The 16811-nt window shown below is 47.9% G+C and overlaps 1 protein-coding gene across 1 annotated transcript in view; it reads left to right on the top strand.

Annotated features, from left to right (window-relative positions):
• The first annotated feature begins 1406 nt into the window (after positions 1-1406).
• The window catches only part of nrp2b (neuropilin 2b), a 51041-nt gene continuing 35636 nt past the window's right edge, over positions 1407-16811 (top strand). Inside the window, exons 1-3 of the mRNA XM_047047452.1 lie at positions 1407-2268; positions 9032-9209; positions 16500-16681. Coding sequence (XP_046903408.1) covers positions 2199-2268; positions 9032-9209; positions 16500-16681 — 430 coding nt within the window. The 5' untranslated portion in view covers positions 1407-2198. The remainder of the gene's footprint in view (positions 2269-9031; positions 9210-16499; positions 16682-16811) is intronic.

Below are 16811 nucleotides of genomic sequence, written 5' to 3'. Positions count from 1 at the left end.
TATATATACGCTCTGAGCCACGGCCATTGACTTAGATGGAAGTAAACAAATGCAATTCTCCAAATCCATTTGTGCCACCACACTATGATATATTGGTAGATAAGCTGGGTAAATATGGTCATGGAAGGTCTGGCTGTCCTGGGAGCCGCTGTGAATTGCAGTGTCATTGTGGCATGTGTGTGTGTGCAGTGACAGCCATGGGAGAGGAGGGAGAGGAGGCCAGGGAAGGACCGGCTTGGTTAGGGTGTAGCCTGGGAAGACGACATGAGAACCAGGGTTTGGTTTCTCCGCTTGGATGTAGACCAGAGGCTTTGAAGTGCCGTGAATCCTGTTTTACCCTCCTGTACTGCGTTCCCTCTCTAAAACCTAGAGAGAGACAGAGAGAGACAGAGAGAGACAGAGAGAGACAGAGAGAGACAGAGAGAGACAGAGAGAGACAGAGAGAGACAGAGAGAATAGCATATGTCCTGGTCTCTGGATTATCTTATTCCTGCAGAATAAGTTTGGAACCACAAGTAAAAGTACCACTGTTTAAGAACATTGCCTCTGTTAATGAGGATTTGAAGATGACATGGGACTGAAATACTTTCAACCCTGTTTTGAATTTCACCTGCCATCCTTTGTGCCTTCATTTCTCCTTCATGCCAGACCAGGTGTGTGTGTGTGTGTGTGTGTGTGTGTGTGGGTGTGTGTGCGCGCACAGCATACATTTGCTTTCTACCTTCCCTTGTTTTTATTCTGGCGGCCGTTGACCCATGTGCCCTTGTTTAACAGCGCTCCATACCCCAGCCGTCTGTCAGGAGGATCTGCGTTAATACCGCTTCACATTCACATTAGCATAACCGCCGCTTGGCTCACCCGCACTGGACTGGTCCGGCATGACAAGCAACTGCCACAAACATGCCGTCAGCACTTTCTGTGAGCAGTACAGTATACTATGTCAATATAAGCCTCGATGCTGTGGACATCCGAAACGTTTCCTCTTTTTTTTTTTGCTTTTGGTGTATTTAAAAGTTGCTTCATGAACCTCATAACTGGTAAAAATATAGTGTCAAAACTTAAATATTGACCAGTTGTCAGTCCTTTTTTCTAAAGTGAAAAAGGCCCTGATCTTTAACTGAGAGTGAGAGAACGACAATTCGTCTTCTGTTAGGCCTTGTTTTATTTTGTATTCTATGTAGTTTCCATAATTGTGTATGACTACTTATAGAATGTGCACGTGTCCAGTTCTTACCAGAAATCCCTAAAACCATAACTTGGTTAAAGCCACAGCACTTTCAAGAGCTTTAGGGCAATGCGCGTTGCGCTTCTGTTTTTCTCTTCCTTCCCTGTCTTTTTATAACTCCAAAGAAAGAAAGCAGCAGCGAGTGGTGCTCTTTAATCAGCGAGTGTGGGGAGGCGGGCCCGAGGTGCGGGCTGTAATGCGATAGCGGCTTCGTTCTGATGCTATTTCATACACGCGTTGCTGCTGCGCTGCTGGAGGACGGAGCGCTCACACTCACCAGACGACTCGGCAGCGAGAGGAGCGAAGGAACAGTGTACTAGCAAAGCCGAGAGCAAGAGACTGTTTTACAAGCTAAATCGGCTACAAGGGCAGTACTTAAGCGTTTTCCGATAGATACAAGGCTATAGGTTTATTGTTTGATCCCTGAGACAAGTGTTTACGCGCAAAATTATCTTTTAGATACCGATTTCAGCTATTGTGATTTTTGACCAAGTAAATGCGCTGGAGCCTGAAACTCAGAATTTCTTGTGACTGGGTTTGAAGGCAAGCTTTATTCGAGATAGCGGCTCACGGAGTCTCAACCTGGTGGAATAGAACGTCATACAACACCTCAATTTGGACCAATAAGACACATGTTATTTTATAGCATTTGAGTCTAATTTATCTACTGACTGTCTCTTCGGAACTAACTCTCATGTTGGGATTCTGAGAGACTGCGCTCACTAAAATGCCTCTTTGAAATTCGTTTTATTGAAAAAGCGCGATATATATAACACTGAAAGAAAATCTAAAGAAGTGTGAAGAGTTGGAAATCATAAGCACTTTGGTAAGCCGTGGCCACAAACTGCGAGCTCACGGTGGATACGCGTGTTACGCGTGATTGAGGGGACAGTTTTTGGCTTGACACGAGGACTTTGGAGCCCCCACTGCAAGTTACCTTGAAGAACAGAGGGGTGAAACTTCACCCTGCAAAATGGATGTATTAATATGGTTGTGTGGATGTTTATTCGCGCTTTGTTACCCAGTGGTTAATGGTGAAGAAGGTAAGTTTTCTTGACTGATAGCTAGCCACCCTTTGCCGCCCAGGAGCGCCTGTTCTCACATATGTGCCATTTGAATGTAAGAGGGACAGGCTTGCTTAAAAAAATACTTGAACTGAAGATGTTTTCTGTAGTGCAGACACATTTTCCCCCTGAAACAATCATGCTGTTTTCCGATAGTCGGTGTACTATTTGGGGTAAGCTGTAGCACTGCTTAAAATTGCAAATAGCCTAAACATGATAGAAACCTCCTTTGACATAGCCAGCGCTTTAATCACGTTATCACATTTAGTGCACTGGCAAAGGTCAATTTTCTACTTAAAGAGTTTTTGCAGTAATTGTTGAATAATGTGTCCAAGCCCATGTGTTCGGGCGCTTTATCACTGATAAAAGGGTTCGAAGTGCGCGTAGACAGCCCGGGCTACTGTTCGGTTTTAATGGGAAGGGTGTATAGCTCGGGGCGTCATCTTGAGCCCCGTGCTCCGGGGCCGTGATCTCCCACACAAATATAAGAATCCTCTACATACCAAACAAATCATATGTTATCATCTTACATATATTTGATTGTTATAGTTGAACAGAGGGATTCAAAACATTGGTCAATCTTTTCTGGTGACACAAAGTCCTTTTGAATGCTCACCCTAAGCCTCCAAATCAATGTTTTGATAAGAACGATTGTAGCGTACTTGACATAACATAACACAGGCTAATCTATAAAATGTACCAGATAGCAACGTGAGTATTCTGTGATTAAAACACATCTATTTAATCGCCAGATTAACCTGTGATTTCATTAGTGGATTACGTTTGGATTTAATTGGCCTGTCTAGATATAGTTATTTACATTTTTGTTTTTATAATCTACTTGCTTTCACAGACTACTAAAGCAATTAGACTTCGTTTTACAGTGTATTTTTTAATTGTAATATAATTTATTTTTATTGTTCAATACGATCACCTCAGGTCAGCATTGGAAGCCTTGTCTTACTGTCACTAAATAGGTGATGCCTTAATTAGGCTACTAGAACCCATTATAAAGCGTGGAAGGGACAGATATACATTACTTATAATATCCTACAGAAATTTCCAGTAGACCTTCGTACTTTTACCCTGCTGCTAACCACCTTAATGGGATCATCCGCATGAGTATGGCAGGCCAATTCGTAGGCACTCTTATCTTAATGATCTCTATCAACCGAAAAATTGACAGCTGTAGATGTTTCTTGAAAATCGGTCTGATCAGAATGATGAGATTATTTCCAGTTAAAACTGTTGAGGAAATTTTGCTAGATGTTGTGAAAAAGCCTTGTATGTTTATATATGAAAGTTATATGACCTGAATCAGTTTAAAACTGGAGACTTGAGTTTTGGTCTGTGGATCTGCCTATAGAGCAGGCTGTCTCCCTTTGCGTAGAAGTCTGGAGGGGAAAATACTTTTCTGCGGACACTCTGTTGACCGGCTGTGAGCCTTTTTCCGCTGAGTGTTGCCTAGTCATTTGTGCTTAAAGTCTTCCACCCGTTGAGATTTCTGTTTATCTTAGCTTGAAATGACTACACGTAGGCTACATTTGGCGGGCATTTGAGAAAAACAAATTAAATAGGCGTTATGCATCATGACTGAGCGTGTGCGCTGAATGGATTGTAGCCTACAGGGACTATACTAATTGGTGGTCATTAGAATTGAAAACCATTAGAATAATAACAAAATAATGCGTGTAGTTAGAATGTTATAAACTGTCAGAATTGTGCTTTAATGTGAAAAACCCTCCTATAGTTTTCATTGCATTAGGCTATATTCAAGTTAGACACTAGCCTATATCTTTATTCATTTATGGTTGTACACTTTTGATTAAATACCTACTGTGTAACTTCTAACCATAGTAGCCTACCAAGTGGGGTATTATTTAATTTTTCAGGGCTCTACAGAACTACAGGATGGCTAGTGGTAGACCAGGGCAGACAAAAAAAAGCCTGTCCAGTGTAGCCCGCTGGTCGAATGTTCATCCACCTCAGACCATTCTCTCTGAAAGTGAAACAGTATAGCACGGTTGTTCGTGGCAACGCTATGGCTTGGTTGGGTTAAATAAACACTTAGCTAATTATCCGTTGACACATCTATAGCTATGGAGGTGGGAAACAATTATTGGGTTGTGTTAGTTATTGTAATTACAGCAGCAGTCTAGTCCTTGTTGACAACGGGTATGTCCTGTTTACTTGCTGACTGTTTTAAGTTTCCCCAAACAACCTGTGTGCGTGCCTGTGTTTGTGGCTGTAGGAAAGGGCAACAGGCTGCTTTGTTCATGTTGAATTGTTGTGTTGCTTTGTTTTCGAGACTAATCTAATAGCTAATCTAGCCCTCCTTTATTACCCATTCTGTTTCTTTCACACCTGACTTTGGAGGCGGTTTTCTTCGTCTCCATTACAAGAGCTCTTTTTCCTTGCCATGCCTCTTGTTCAATGGTGTGAAATCTATTTAATATTTCATCAGGCTCCTCCTGGTCACAGGCTAGCCTATAGATCATGCAGCCTATTCTCTGCCTGGACTGGACTGGACTAGACTGGTCTAGACAGGGCTGAGTTGGCCTGGGCTAGACTGGACTTAGTCAGGCTATAGGAAGATAAAGAAGCTTCTCTACTTTTCCATCAGATCATCTTTGACTTTATAGCCAACCCTGTCCTTCTCTCCGTCACTCCATCTCATGTGGTTCTGTTCTGTTTTCCACTGAGTTTTAATGTAAGACACCTGGCCTGGGTCATCACCCCACCTGAGAGAGGGAGAGGCAGAGTTGGGTGTATCTGATGTGAGGCAGATGTGACTGTTTGGCATGCTCTCTCTCTCTCTCTCTCTCTCTCTCTCTCTCTCTCTCTCTCTCTCTCTCTCTCTCTCTCTCTCTCTCTCTCTCTCTTGCTCTCTCTCGCTCACTCTCTCTCTCTCTCTCTCTCTCTCTCTCGCTCTCTCTACCTCTCTCTCGCTCTCTCTCTATCTGCCAGAGGCTGTTTAGCTTTAACATAGAGAGTGCGATATATCAACTTGTTTCATTTGTTCGATCAGGTGTAACGCTCATCAGATGCCAGCGTGGCTCTGCTACGACAGATGCTGACAGAGGAACTGTCTAAGGATGTCAAGACTGTGTCTGGGATGAAAGCCCAATACAGACGATGGGTGGAGTTTGGCCCAAAACGTTTTTCCTAACTAATCTTGTGATTTAAAGCAAACATTGTGAAAAGCGTTAGAGCAGCCTCGTTTCTGAACAAGCCCCCCCCCCCCCCCCTCTAGAAAAGTTTTGAGAAACATTTAATGGTGTCAGAGAGAGTTAGCTCCATTAGGAGGAAAATCATCTCCTCGCGCTGAGAGAGAATGAAAGTGTAAACCTTGCAAAACAAGGTCAGGACATATTTGCATTCAGGCCAACAAACAAGAAACTTGTTTAATCTTGCGGGATAGAGACTCGGGTGAAAAACTGCTGAAACAAACCGTTGCTATCTGGATGATATTCAGATGATGGCAGAGAGCAGTATAAATAATGCAGGCCACGTTCTCATCCCCCACCACGCTGCTTAGCAGCATTTACCATCGCTTATGGAGGTGTGTGTGTGGTGCGCATGGACTCACTCCTGAAGTGTTTGTGTGCTGCTGTATGCTGGGGACTGCTGGGACACACGCACACAAACACACACACAAACATACTCGTACCCGTGTTCTCTTTAACTAGGTTCTTACCCTATGTCACTGACTCTCTCGATCAGTCTCTCGCTTTGTTATCTAGCTTTTTTCTCTCTCTCTCTCTCTCTCTCCTCTCTCTCTCTCTCTCCTCTCTCTCTCTCCTCTCCTCTCTCTCTCTCTCTCCTCTCTCTCTCTCTCCTCTCTCTCTCTCTCTCTCTCTCTCTCTCTCTCTCTCTCTCTCTCTCTCTATATATATATATATATATATATATATATATATATATATATATATCTCTGTCTCCATCTCTCTCTCCCAACCACCGTCTGACTCCCCTCATGTGGCAACATCAACCAGAGATTTGTCAACTCAGCAGAAATCCATTACGGGTCGAAACGAGGAACAATCTGTTACTGTAATTCTGAAGCAAGCACCATGAAAGGGTTAAACATCGTCCCTGGAGGGTGCAGCATCTCTCTCAGCGGATGTGTTTTTCTCATACACAAACACACACACACTTGCGTCCTCACTCCCTCTTTCTGTGTGTGTGTGTGTGTGTGCGTGTGTGTAGTCTGCTACTGTATAATGTGTGTTGTTGGTATTAGCATGTGGCAGTGTGGAGATGGATAGACTCCTGAAACAGCAGCCACATAATAATTCATGAGCCCACCTCTCCTGGTCTGTTGCTGTGCTCTGCTGTCTCTCCAGCAGACAGACAGACAGACAGACAGTCACGTAGACAGGCAGGCAGGCAGGCAGGCAGGCAGGCAGGCAGGCAGGCAGTTTCGCCAACTCAGGGTGAACCTGCATGGATCAGCCTGCACCAGGAGGTCAAGGAGCACAGGTTCTCCCTCTGTAGAGAGTAGTCAGGATTCAGGAAGTCTCCTCCTCTCCGCCCTCGCCCCTTCCCCCAGGGCCTGGGCCTGGAGGGCCTGGATCAGGGTCTACTCCAACACAGACTAGCTCTCTGGATGCTTCCCACACAGCTTCACCCCTGGGGCACCCAGTGTGCTGTGTGTTTGTCTGCTTGTGTCTATATGTGTACCTGTCTGTTTGTGTCTACATGCGTGTGTTTAGGTGAGTCAGTGTGTGTCTGTACGTGTGTGTGTGCCTCTGCATACTTGAGCCTGAATCAGCTTAGGGGCAGCCGGGAGAAAGGGAAGAGAGTCTGCGTATCAAATGCCATGCTACACAAAGCGTGTCTTTTAAGATATAATGGCTTTGGAAATGTCACCACTTGAAAGTCTATTACGGTTTGAAGCGCCTGGTCGTCTTCTTCTCCTGCAGTATTTGACTCGTGCTCATTTAAAAGGACAGGGGCACATCTCAGCGGCGGCTGCTCAGCCCGTGGTTACGGAGCATGCTCAGTCCAACCTAGGTGACACAAGTGAATATGACAGAGCGAGGGGAAAGGAGAGAAGGAGGTCAGAGAGAGTGAGTGACAGCGGGGAGAGGGAGAATGAGAGAGGGGACACGGAGAGAGAGTGGCATAGACAGATGAGCTGTAATTGTTCACAGACTCAGAGGTGGAAACCAGCCACAGACCCCAAACTGTCAATCAACGACCTCACTTCCTCTGAAGCCCTTCCCAGCATCCCCTTGCTGATCCTCAAGGAGTGGGACTGAATCTGGAACCGCACCAACACTGCGTGTGTATGTGTGCGCGCATATGTGTGTGTGTGTGTGAGGACATGTACAGTATGTCTGAATTAGGACCGTGCATGTGTTTTTGTATTGCGTTTTTCTCTGTATTTGTTTGAGAGTGTGTGGTAGTCTTGTCAGGGAGCGTGTTTATGTGTTGGTGTTTTCTCATGCGTCTGCCGTCGCAGAAGTGGTTTACAGTAACAAGTTCCATCTATTTTTAGGAGCTAACATGCTCCATTCTCCTTTGGCTGGGCCTTGGCTGGGCTCGCTTCTACACAGGTTCTGCTGTACTCACCGCGAGTGCACTACTTTTGTACACTACGCTGGTGCGGTGGCAGTGCAGCACAGTCATCTAGGGAAGCTGCTCTCTACATACAGAACTTCTGCTCCTGCACAATCGACTGTCAAGTATCACTGGACAGTTCTGGATCAAGTACTGTATGCTGCATCAGTGTTTAACAGCACATAATGTTCTGCTGTGTGTGTGTGTGTGTGACACGTGTGTAATTATGAGTGAGAAGTATATCCATTGTGGCAGTGTTGTCATGTGAAGGGCTTATTCAGTGAGTGTTTATGATAAATAGACAGAGGAGAGGCGATGCTTTATTCCTGAGTCTCTCGGGTCAGAATGGACACTCTGTGTCTCTTCCATCATCCACAGCATTGAGCTGACCCCTGACCCCTGACCATTGACCCTCACACACACAGCCCGTCTGTCTGACACTTCCTGTCTCCATTGCCAGGAAAGAGTGAATCTGCTGATCTCACCCTGGTCTGGGGTCAGTTTGGTGCTCTCCTCTCAGTAGTTAAAGGCAGTATTTGCGGGGTGGGTCAGTTGACTCTAGATCAGTGCCCAGGAGAAACTTCACTCCCCCACCCTGGCTCCAGATAGGCGGTGTATGAGTCCTCAGTTAAGGAGATACGATCAGACAATGTGTCCTAATGTTTGCTAGCTTGTCTGGAACACAAGCACGCCCAAGAGAATACAAGCTAACCTACAGGCTGGGGCATAGAAGTGTTTAGGAAAGGTAAGCTGTTCCCAGATCGATGTTTACTGGAAGGTTGTTTCACATCTCACACATAAACAATATGTTCTCTTTAAAAGGACAGGACAGTTTTTGCCTCATAGTCTTTGGTTGCTTTTACATTAAGTGTTTGAGGCCCGGCAGTGGGCCAGCACCTCAGCATTCCAGGAGTGTGTTTCCATCAGCTGTTTATCCACTAAAACTCATCTCTCTCTCTCGCTCTCTCGCTCTCTTGCTCGCTTTCGCTCTCTCTTGCTCGCTCTCTCTTGCTCGCTCTCTCTTGCTCGCTCTCTCTCTCTCTCTCTCTCTCTCTCTCTCTCTCTCTCTCTCTCTCTCTCTCTCTCTCTCTCTCTCTCTCTCTCTCTCTCTCTTGCTCTCTCTTGCTCTCGCTCTCTCTCTCTTTTTCTCTCCTCCCCCCCACCCCCTCCTCCCCAGGTGAGCCATGTGGAGGGCACCTGGATGCCAGTGACGCTGGCTACATCACCAGCCCAGGGTACCCTCTGGAGTATCCACCCCATCAGAACTGTCGCTGGATCATCACGGCTCCAGAGCCCTCCCAGCGCATCGTCCTCAACTTCAACCCCCACTTTGAGCTGGAGAAGCTGGAGTGCAGGTAAAGGGAAGGGGCGGGTTATCATGGGAATGTGGGAACGAGGGGGAATTCCATGTTTCTAGAGTTATGCACCACATAATCCTCCATGTTGAGGACAGACTTTCTCGGAAGAGTCTGTTCCTGTTGCTTCTAAGCCCCTCCCACTTCCTGTTGCTTCTGGCTCCAAATATCCCATAATTAGCACCTGGACTTTTCTCTGTCCCAGAGCTGTAATTGCTGTAGTAAAAGTCATAGAACATCAACAACGGCTTCATCAACAGCTATATTTACTTATGTTCCCTAGTCATCCAGTTATGGATGTTTCTCCCCCTGTTGGATAGTAAGAGTAATACAACCAAGTGTCGAACACGACAGAAAAAAACTGAAACAAGACAAACTGACATTCTCAATCTTACAACCTGTCTTTCTCTTTCTCTCTTTGCTCATGTGGCATATTTGCCACTTACTACCATTTTAGTCTTTATTACTTATTCATAGATTTGTTTACAAATAGCCACATATTGGTCGGTTTTGACTTTCTTTTGTTGGAATCCGACCATTAATATTTCAGCTGCGTGCTGTTCAAATGTTCACTCCTTCCCTGTTCTCTGTCCAAAAAGTGAGAAGACCACAGTTTTCATGTCACTTTCCCTAAATCCTGCAGTCTATTAACTGGACCAGTGCATTGGATGTTGCATGCTGTATTTAGAACTCTTTCTCTTTCTCTCTTTCTCTCTTTCTATCTCTCTGTATCTCTCACTTCTGCATGGTCGACTAGTGGGGTTTACATCCTTTCAGAAAGGAAACTCCCTGGAGGAAACGGCCTGTTTTGTCAAGTCCATTAGAAAACTCAAGTCCACACGAGCAACCTTATTTATTTATCATGCTGCTGTAGCCACGACCAAGTTCACAAGGCTTTACATCCTCTGTACTTCACCATTTTCCCAAACAACCAAGCCTCCTTGCTACTTAATAAAGTCATATTGTGGATTGACATCTTTGTCGAAGATTGATTGACACTTATTGACTTGACGGACAGGCATAGCTGTTCCTGTTCCAGGATGTCAAGATGTGTTAACTGGCTTGTTATTGGAGAAGAGGATCTGTTCTCCATGACCTCAGCCCCAGGCTAAATAAAGACTTAGTTAGATTGTGGTTACATTATATGCAGTGTAGGTGGTTGCGGCCTATTAGTGTTGTGTCCTCTTAGCTAGGGTGTACAGTGGCTATTTCTGTCCAGAGAGGCCTAGGTGCAGAGGCCGGGGCTGGGGCTGGGGGGCCGGGGCAGGGGGGCCTGTTGGGTCAGGTTGAAATTGAGCTGTAGTGTCCGGGGTGGAGCGGGGCTGTCCTGGGGTGACTACCGCCATACGTCCTGGCCTGATCACTGTCAGCCCGCGCCCTGACCCCCTTCAAACCCCCACATTCCTCCAGACTAACTCTAGATCCTAGGCTCCCTCCCTCTCTGTGTCTCTATCGGGGTTCTCAGTCTCTCCCCGCCCTGTCTGCTGTGGCTCTCCTGGGGATGGCCCCCAGGCTGGGGCCTGCCAACAGCAGCCCTGGAGCCTTCTCCAAGACACAGCATGTCGCTGGCTTGTTCTGGGCCTCTCTGTGGGCCAGACTGCTGTGGGACAAACGGAGCAGTGTTCTGTCAGATGTCTTCTCGGGTTGTCTCCGAGAAGACGTGGGGAGTGATTGTGTGAAGCCCCAGGCTGTAATCCAGCTTCAAACACGCACGCACACACACACACACACACACACACACAGAGCTGTATCCATGTGAGTGTGTGTTTGTGTGTCCCCTTAATATGTCACCATCCTCACCCAAGTCTAATAGGGTCATGTAGGTCATTGCTTATGACTCTTTAGCATCTTGGTCCGTCACATGACACAGCACGTATCCTATGTAACGGTCATCAAAAAGTAGAGAGCCCGATCCTGGATACACTGGACAGAGGCCCATCTAATTGATTTAGACATGACACACTACTTACCATGAATGCTGTGTTTCCTGCCTATACTTGGTATGTGTGGTCACATGCTGTGGCACTAAATGCTATAAAGAAAGAAGTGTGTGTGTGTGTTTGTGAAGCAGCTTTCATCTGTGTGTCCTGTATCTGCTAGCTGGCCAGCTGTAGGGCTCTCAGCTAGGCGCCATAGTTAATAGATTTAACCTGTAGTGTTTCGAGCTGTCACGTGTGATTAGAGCTGCAGAACAGCCTATCAGAGGCCAGCCCTGGGGCCAGTGCAGACGGATGTTGACCTGGGTGTCATACACACTGTTTTACATGCAGTAGACGTGCACATGCAGTCAACCTCGGTGGCTTGCTGGGGGCCTGTATTTGTGTGACTGAGGTGATTCCAGGAGCAGCTAGCATGGCCTATCTCTGTGTGTGCGAGGCAGCTCTCTGATATGGTATGGAGGAGAGACAAGGAGCTTGGGGTACTGCGCTGTGGAGCACCCTCACTGGAGATATCTTAGTGGTCAGGGGCCAAGCAGCTTCTGGTGCCTTGTTTGTGTGTGTGAGGGCGATAGATTGAAGTAGCTTGTTTGTGTGAGAGGAGGTGGATTGGAGGGGAGGTTAGGGAGGTAGGGGGATTGCTGGTCCTGCTCTGGAAACAGCTCTCTGTTCAGCTGCTCAAACTGCAGAGTCAGTGTCCACAGGGGGCTGCATGTGGGCTTGGCTCAAATCATCATGACAGCACACACACACACACACACACCTACTGTAGGAACACAACCCTCTCTGCATGTGCCCCCCTTTTATAGGCCACATTATCATTCAGAGCGCTGGTGAACGTGTGGGCCCGATGCCAAATGCCTCCTGCCCAGTGCTTATAAATAGATTGATGTTGAATAAATATCATAAGAGCTGGATGATGTATCGTGGTATATCGGTAATGCTATCATCAGAGCAGCATGCCAGAATGACACGGAGAGGAGGGAGTTTGGGGGTGGGTGGGGAGTGGTGTTGAGAGGAACAATCTTTTATATCCTATATTCTTCCTCTTTTCTGCAGTCCTCACCCAACTGTTTCCATTTCCGTCTGTGCTACCTCCCATTTTATGCCGTCTCCTCTCGCTCTCCCTTTATCTTTCTTTCTCCTTCTCTCTCTCCCCCCCCCCCTTCTTTTCGGTCGCCCTCATTCCCTCCAGCACCCATCCCTAGTCAGATGTTATCTCAGCACCATATTAATATGAGAGAGGCAGAAAAGTAAGTGCTTCTCATCCCGTCTCTGTTGATACATAGTAAATACAGAGTAGAGCAGAGACGGAGCGAGCGGGGCCAGGAAGGAGAACTATACATTATACAAGTACCATTGTAAGCCACCGTCGCACCATTATCTCTACATTTCCACACAGTCTGAATCAATCATTCAACAGAGTCTTCAGGCTGGGGTTGCTCAGCAGGCAGATGTCGTTCAGCGGAGCTCTTCTGAGGTCTAAAGGCCTTTGTGTTCTGGACGAGTGTGCCAGTCTGATAAGTAGACTGAGCTTCGACAAACTGGGGTTGGCTTTCCCACTCTGGCCGGACCCATGTTTTGCTCTCAGCATAAGAGACCCGGCTGTGTCCTAGTGTTGCTTCCTATGCAGTGAGTACAGGCAGCCTCCAGGAAGGTAGTCTGAGGGGGCTGGCGGTCACCTGTCCAGGAGGACGGTTGCAACTCGAGTGACATGGCAGAGGTAGGGACTTGAGTATTGATAGTAGAGGGAGAAACATGGAGAGAGACAGTCAGACAGACCGTCATACAAACCGACAGACACAGTTACACAGACAGTTAGCAAGACAGTTATAGCGACAGACAGACGGTTACAGGGATGTTGTGGACAGATTAAGGAGGAGGAGCGAGAGGGAGCGAGGGTGTTGAATTGACGGGGAGCCTATGGGCTCTGGCTCTGCTGCTCAGCCCACAGCTGAGAACAGACAGCTTCTGCCCAGATCACTGTGTTAGCATCAGAGCTGGCCCTATGCTAGCGTCGTGCAGTTGTCACACCAGAAAGGTGTAGTTGTGTGGGAGTTTCCGTGTGACGCGGGCTGAATTTTTGGAACGTGTGCGGAGGTGTTTGTGTGGAGCTGGTGTAGCGGAGCGGGGATGACGACGAGGATGATGATATCAGTCTTGCGATAGTCTCTAGAGTAGGCTGCTGTTGATCAATGTCTGTTACTGCTGTAATGAGACATCGATTGGCCTTCTGAGACAGAGCCTGGACAGCCTAGTAGGTGTGTAGAGAATATAGATTACACACAGTCACAAAAACACACACACACACACTCACTCAGACAAGAGTGCCTAGTTACAGAGTACATATTGTTATTATTATTATGAGCTAAGTTGACATGGGTTCATTTGAGATCCTGGCTTGTTGTGACCCTCCAGTAACAGGAGCTGTCCGGCGGTAATGATGGAGGAGCAGAGTGGTGGCGTGTGAGAGGCTGTGATGGTGTGCTCTGTGTGTGTGCAGACTGGTCTCTGAAGACATGGAAGGGTTCCTGCATGGGAGGAGCCATGACACCCTCATACCTCATGGCTGTCAGAGCCTCTGTTTACAACAGCAGGCCACTTCTCACTGTGTGTGTGTGTGTGTGTTTGAGAGCCCTGCCAGAGCAGACCATTCATTCCTGAATGTAAACATCTCAAGTTGAGTATGTGAGTTTTTTTTTGCAACTCTCCCACGGCCATGCTCTGCTGGTTGTCTCTGTTTACTGTGTGTGTGTGTGTGTGTGTGTGTGTGTGTGTGTGTGTGTGTGTGTGTGTGTGCGTGTGACTTCTCCGTCACCCAAGTTGTGGGTCTGCTAAGGACCCCTGATGATTGAAGTGTATGTGCAGGTGTGAAAAAAAATCCCGTCCTGAAAGAGTGAAGGTGTGAAAGGTAATTACCAAGCAGCAGAGGTGATGGGGGGAGGTGCACCAGTACACACACCCTGGCCCAGTCACGCCAGACACACTGTTAAACAAGGCTTCTCCCTCTCACCCCGCCCCCCCCCCACACACACACACAACTCACACAGACAGTCACAAAAACACACACAACTCACACAGACAGTCACAAACACACAGTCACACACACACACATCGATTTACTTCAGCATGGTGGAGAAGTCCGGATTGGGTGGAAACAGTTTTCCTCCCACACTGGATGCCTGATCCTCCAACCTGAAACAGTGTTTGATTCGATGTACATCGCTTTGATACAGACGGTTCCATCCCTCCACCCACTTCCCCGCCTCTGCGTTGAGACACTCATTCCTACATCTATGACTAGATCATTACAGTTTCCATACAAGCAGTGGGTGACTGTGACCCCCGGCCTCAAACCATGGCACGTGTTTGTGTAGACTAGGGTCTACAAGAGAGGGAGGACAGAATGAGGGAAGGGGGGGACAAGACAGAGAGAGATGGTTGGAGAGTGTCTCCCCAAAGCTGTCATTGTCGCTGTCGTGGCAACGTCAGAACTAGTTTGAGAGAGGGTTGAGTCTGAACTCGTGGGCGCCCTCAGGCGCCCTGCAGCACTCCTGGGACAACACTACCCAGCAACCCTGACCTGTATCTGGACTACAACACCCAAAACACCTATACATCTTATATGTATATGTTAGAGGGGAGGGGAGGGGAGGGGAGGGAGAGGAGGGAAGGAGGGAAGGAGGGGAGAAGAGAAGAGGGGAGAGGAGGCAGGCTTGCTCTGAGTGGAGGAGGAAAAGGGGGGAGCCAGGCAGGGGGTTGTGGGGGGTGGAGGGCAGGAAGGACACCTGTCTCTGTCTGTCATGGAGGGGGGGGGGGGGGTGAATGCAGTGTCAGGTTCCCCTCCTTCCCCTCCCTTCCTCCCACTGACACGGTGCCACTAGTTATGTGCCTCCTAGCAGATTGGAGAGAGGGAGACGGTGAGAGGAAAGAGAAGGATGAAGAGAGAAGGGAATCCAGAGAGGGAAACGCACAGTTCTGAGGAGTAGAGAGTAGAGAGGGCGGGCAAAAGAAGAAGCAACAGCGTCACATCTTCATCCTGAGCCGAGCAACAAAGAGATATTTTTCGAGGAAAGAAAAAAAAAAGAGAGAAACACTGGCAAGAGGATAAAAGGGTGGGTGGGGGGGGGAGGCTCAAACTGTGACTGTGTACCAGGGAACATGCAGCCTTGTCACTGGCTCCCCAGTTCCCCAGCTGATATGCAGCGTGATGCCGGGGGGTAGGAGGGGGGGAGGGTGTTATCTTCTCCCCCTTGTCTGTACATCTCCAGTCTGTCCTCCACTCTGCACAACACTGCTGCAGTGACTCCACGTTTCATTCGCCTGCTCACGCACGCACTCCTGAACGCTGAAGAGCTCCTTTCTCTGCGCTCCGCACCACATTGTCTGTCTCTCTGTATCAGTAGCTGGTGATGGCCTTGAGGGCCCTGCTCATACTGTGGTGTGCGATAGCTTCAATAACGGCCCCTTCATGGGCCTTCAAAGGCGCTACACACACAGCTCTCACACAGCCCCAGGCCCCTGGGGCTGTGAACTCAGCCTGTGACTGTCACGCAGGTCACAGAGTCAACCTGCCCAGAGCCTCGATTTCAGATGTTTATTTGGGGATAGTTTGTTTGTTTTACCATTCGTAGTCAATTGAGACTGAACTGCTTTGGACCATGTCCCTGTGGTGTAGCTAACTGGTTCCAGAGGGGGTTTAGAAGCAGTACCACTGCAGCACAACATCTATCTCTCCCTTGGCTCTGAAGGGTCGACTCTCTGGAGGGCACTGCCCTGACCAGGACCAGGACCTGCCCCAGCTCCCTAACACAGAACTGAAACCATTAAAGGAAAAACTGACCCCCAATCAGCCTTGGGGCATCTTAGTTCTAACGTGTTTTTATGAGGTGCCACTGAGAGAGAACAGACCGTATTAAGACAGCCGTGCTTACAATAGCTCCTTGTAGCACACACACACACACACACACACTCACAGTACAACCCTCCCACACACACGCGCACACACACACACAAACCCAGACGTACGGCTGAGGGTTTATTTTGGAGCAGGCAGGTGTGTTTCCTGTTGTTGGTTGCTGACAGGCAGGAATCTTTCAAAGACAGGAGGACAAAAGGGAGGAGGAGAGGTCAAGGCAGGGTCAAGGAACAGGAGCACACAGAATTAGACCGCTGCCAGTGGTTATCAATAACCTCCACAGACACGAACACAAGGGTTGAAACCTCGTTCTAGGGACGCACTCTGGGGTCAACAGAAAGGAAGCGGGCCTGAACCTCAGTGGTTATTGACCATGTTCACGACGGACGATGACCACCCTCTGACTAAACCCTCTTGGCTGTGTGTTCCACCCAGGTATGACTTCATCGAGATCCGCGACGGCAACTCGGAGAACGCAGACCTGCTGCTGAAACACTGCAACAACATTGCTCCCGCTCCCATCATCTCCTCCGGCCCAGTCCTCTACATCAAGTTTGTTTCTGACTACGCCCACCAGCTGGCTGGCTTCTCTCTTCGCTACGAGATCTACAAGACAGGTTAGTCTCTCAACCTGTCTTACCTCCAACCTTGACAAACTTAGTTCGCCTGTGCTCCCGACTAAAGGCGAGAGATTAGATCATCAATCTTGGGATGTGTGTGTGTGTTTCTGGGCTTGGGTGTGTGGGT

The sequence above is a fragment of the Hypomesus transpacificus genome, chromosome 23 (genome assembly GCF_021917145.1).
Source record: "Hypomesus transpacificus isolate Combined female chromosome 23, fHypTra1, whole genome shotgun sequence".
Taxonomy (NCBI): domain Eukaryota; kingdom Metazoa; phylum Chordata; class Actinopteri; order Osmeriformes; family Osmeridae; genus Hypomesus; species Hypomesus transpacificus.
This window is presented reverse-complemented; position numbering and strand designations above follow the sequence as displayed.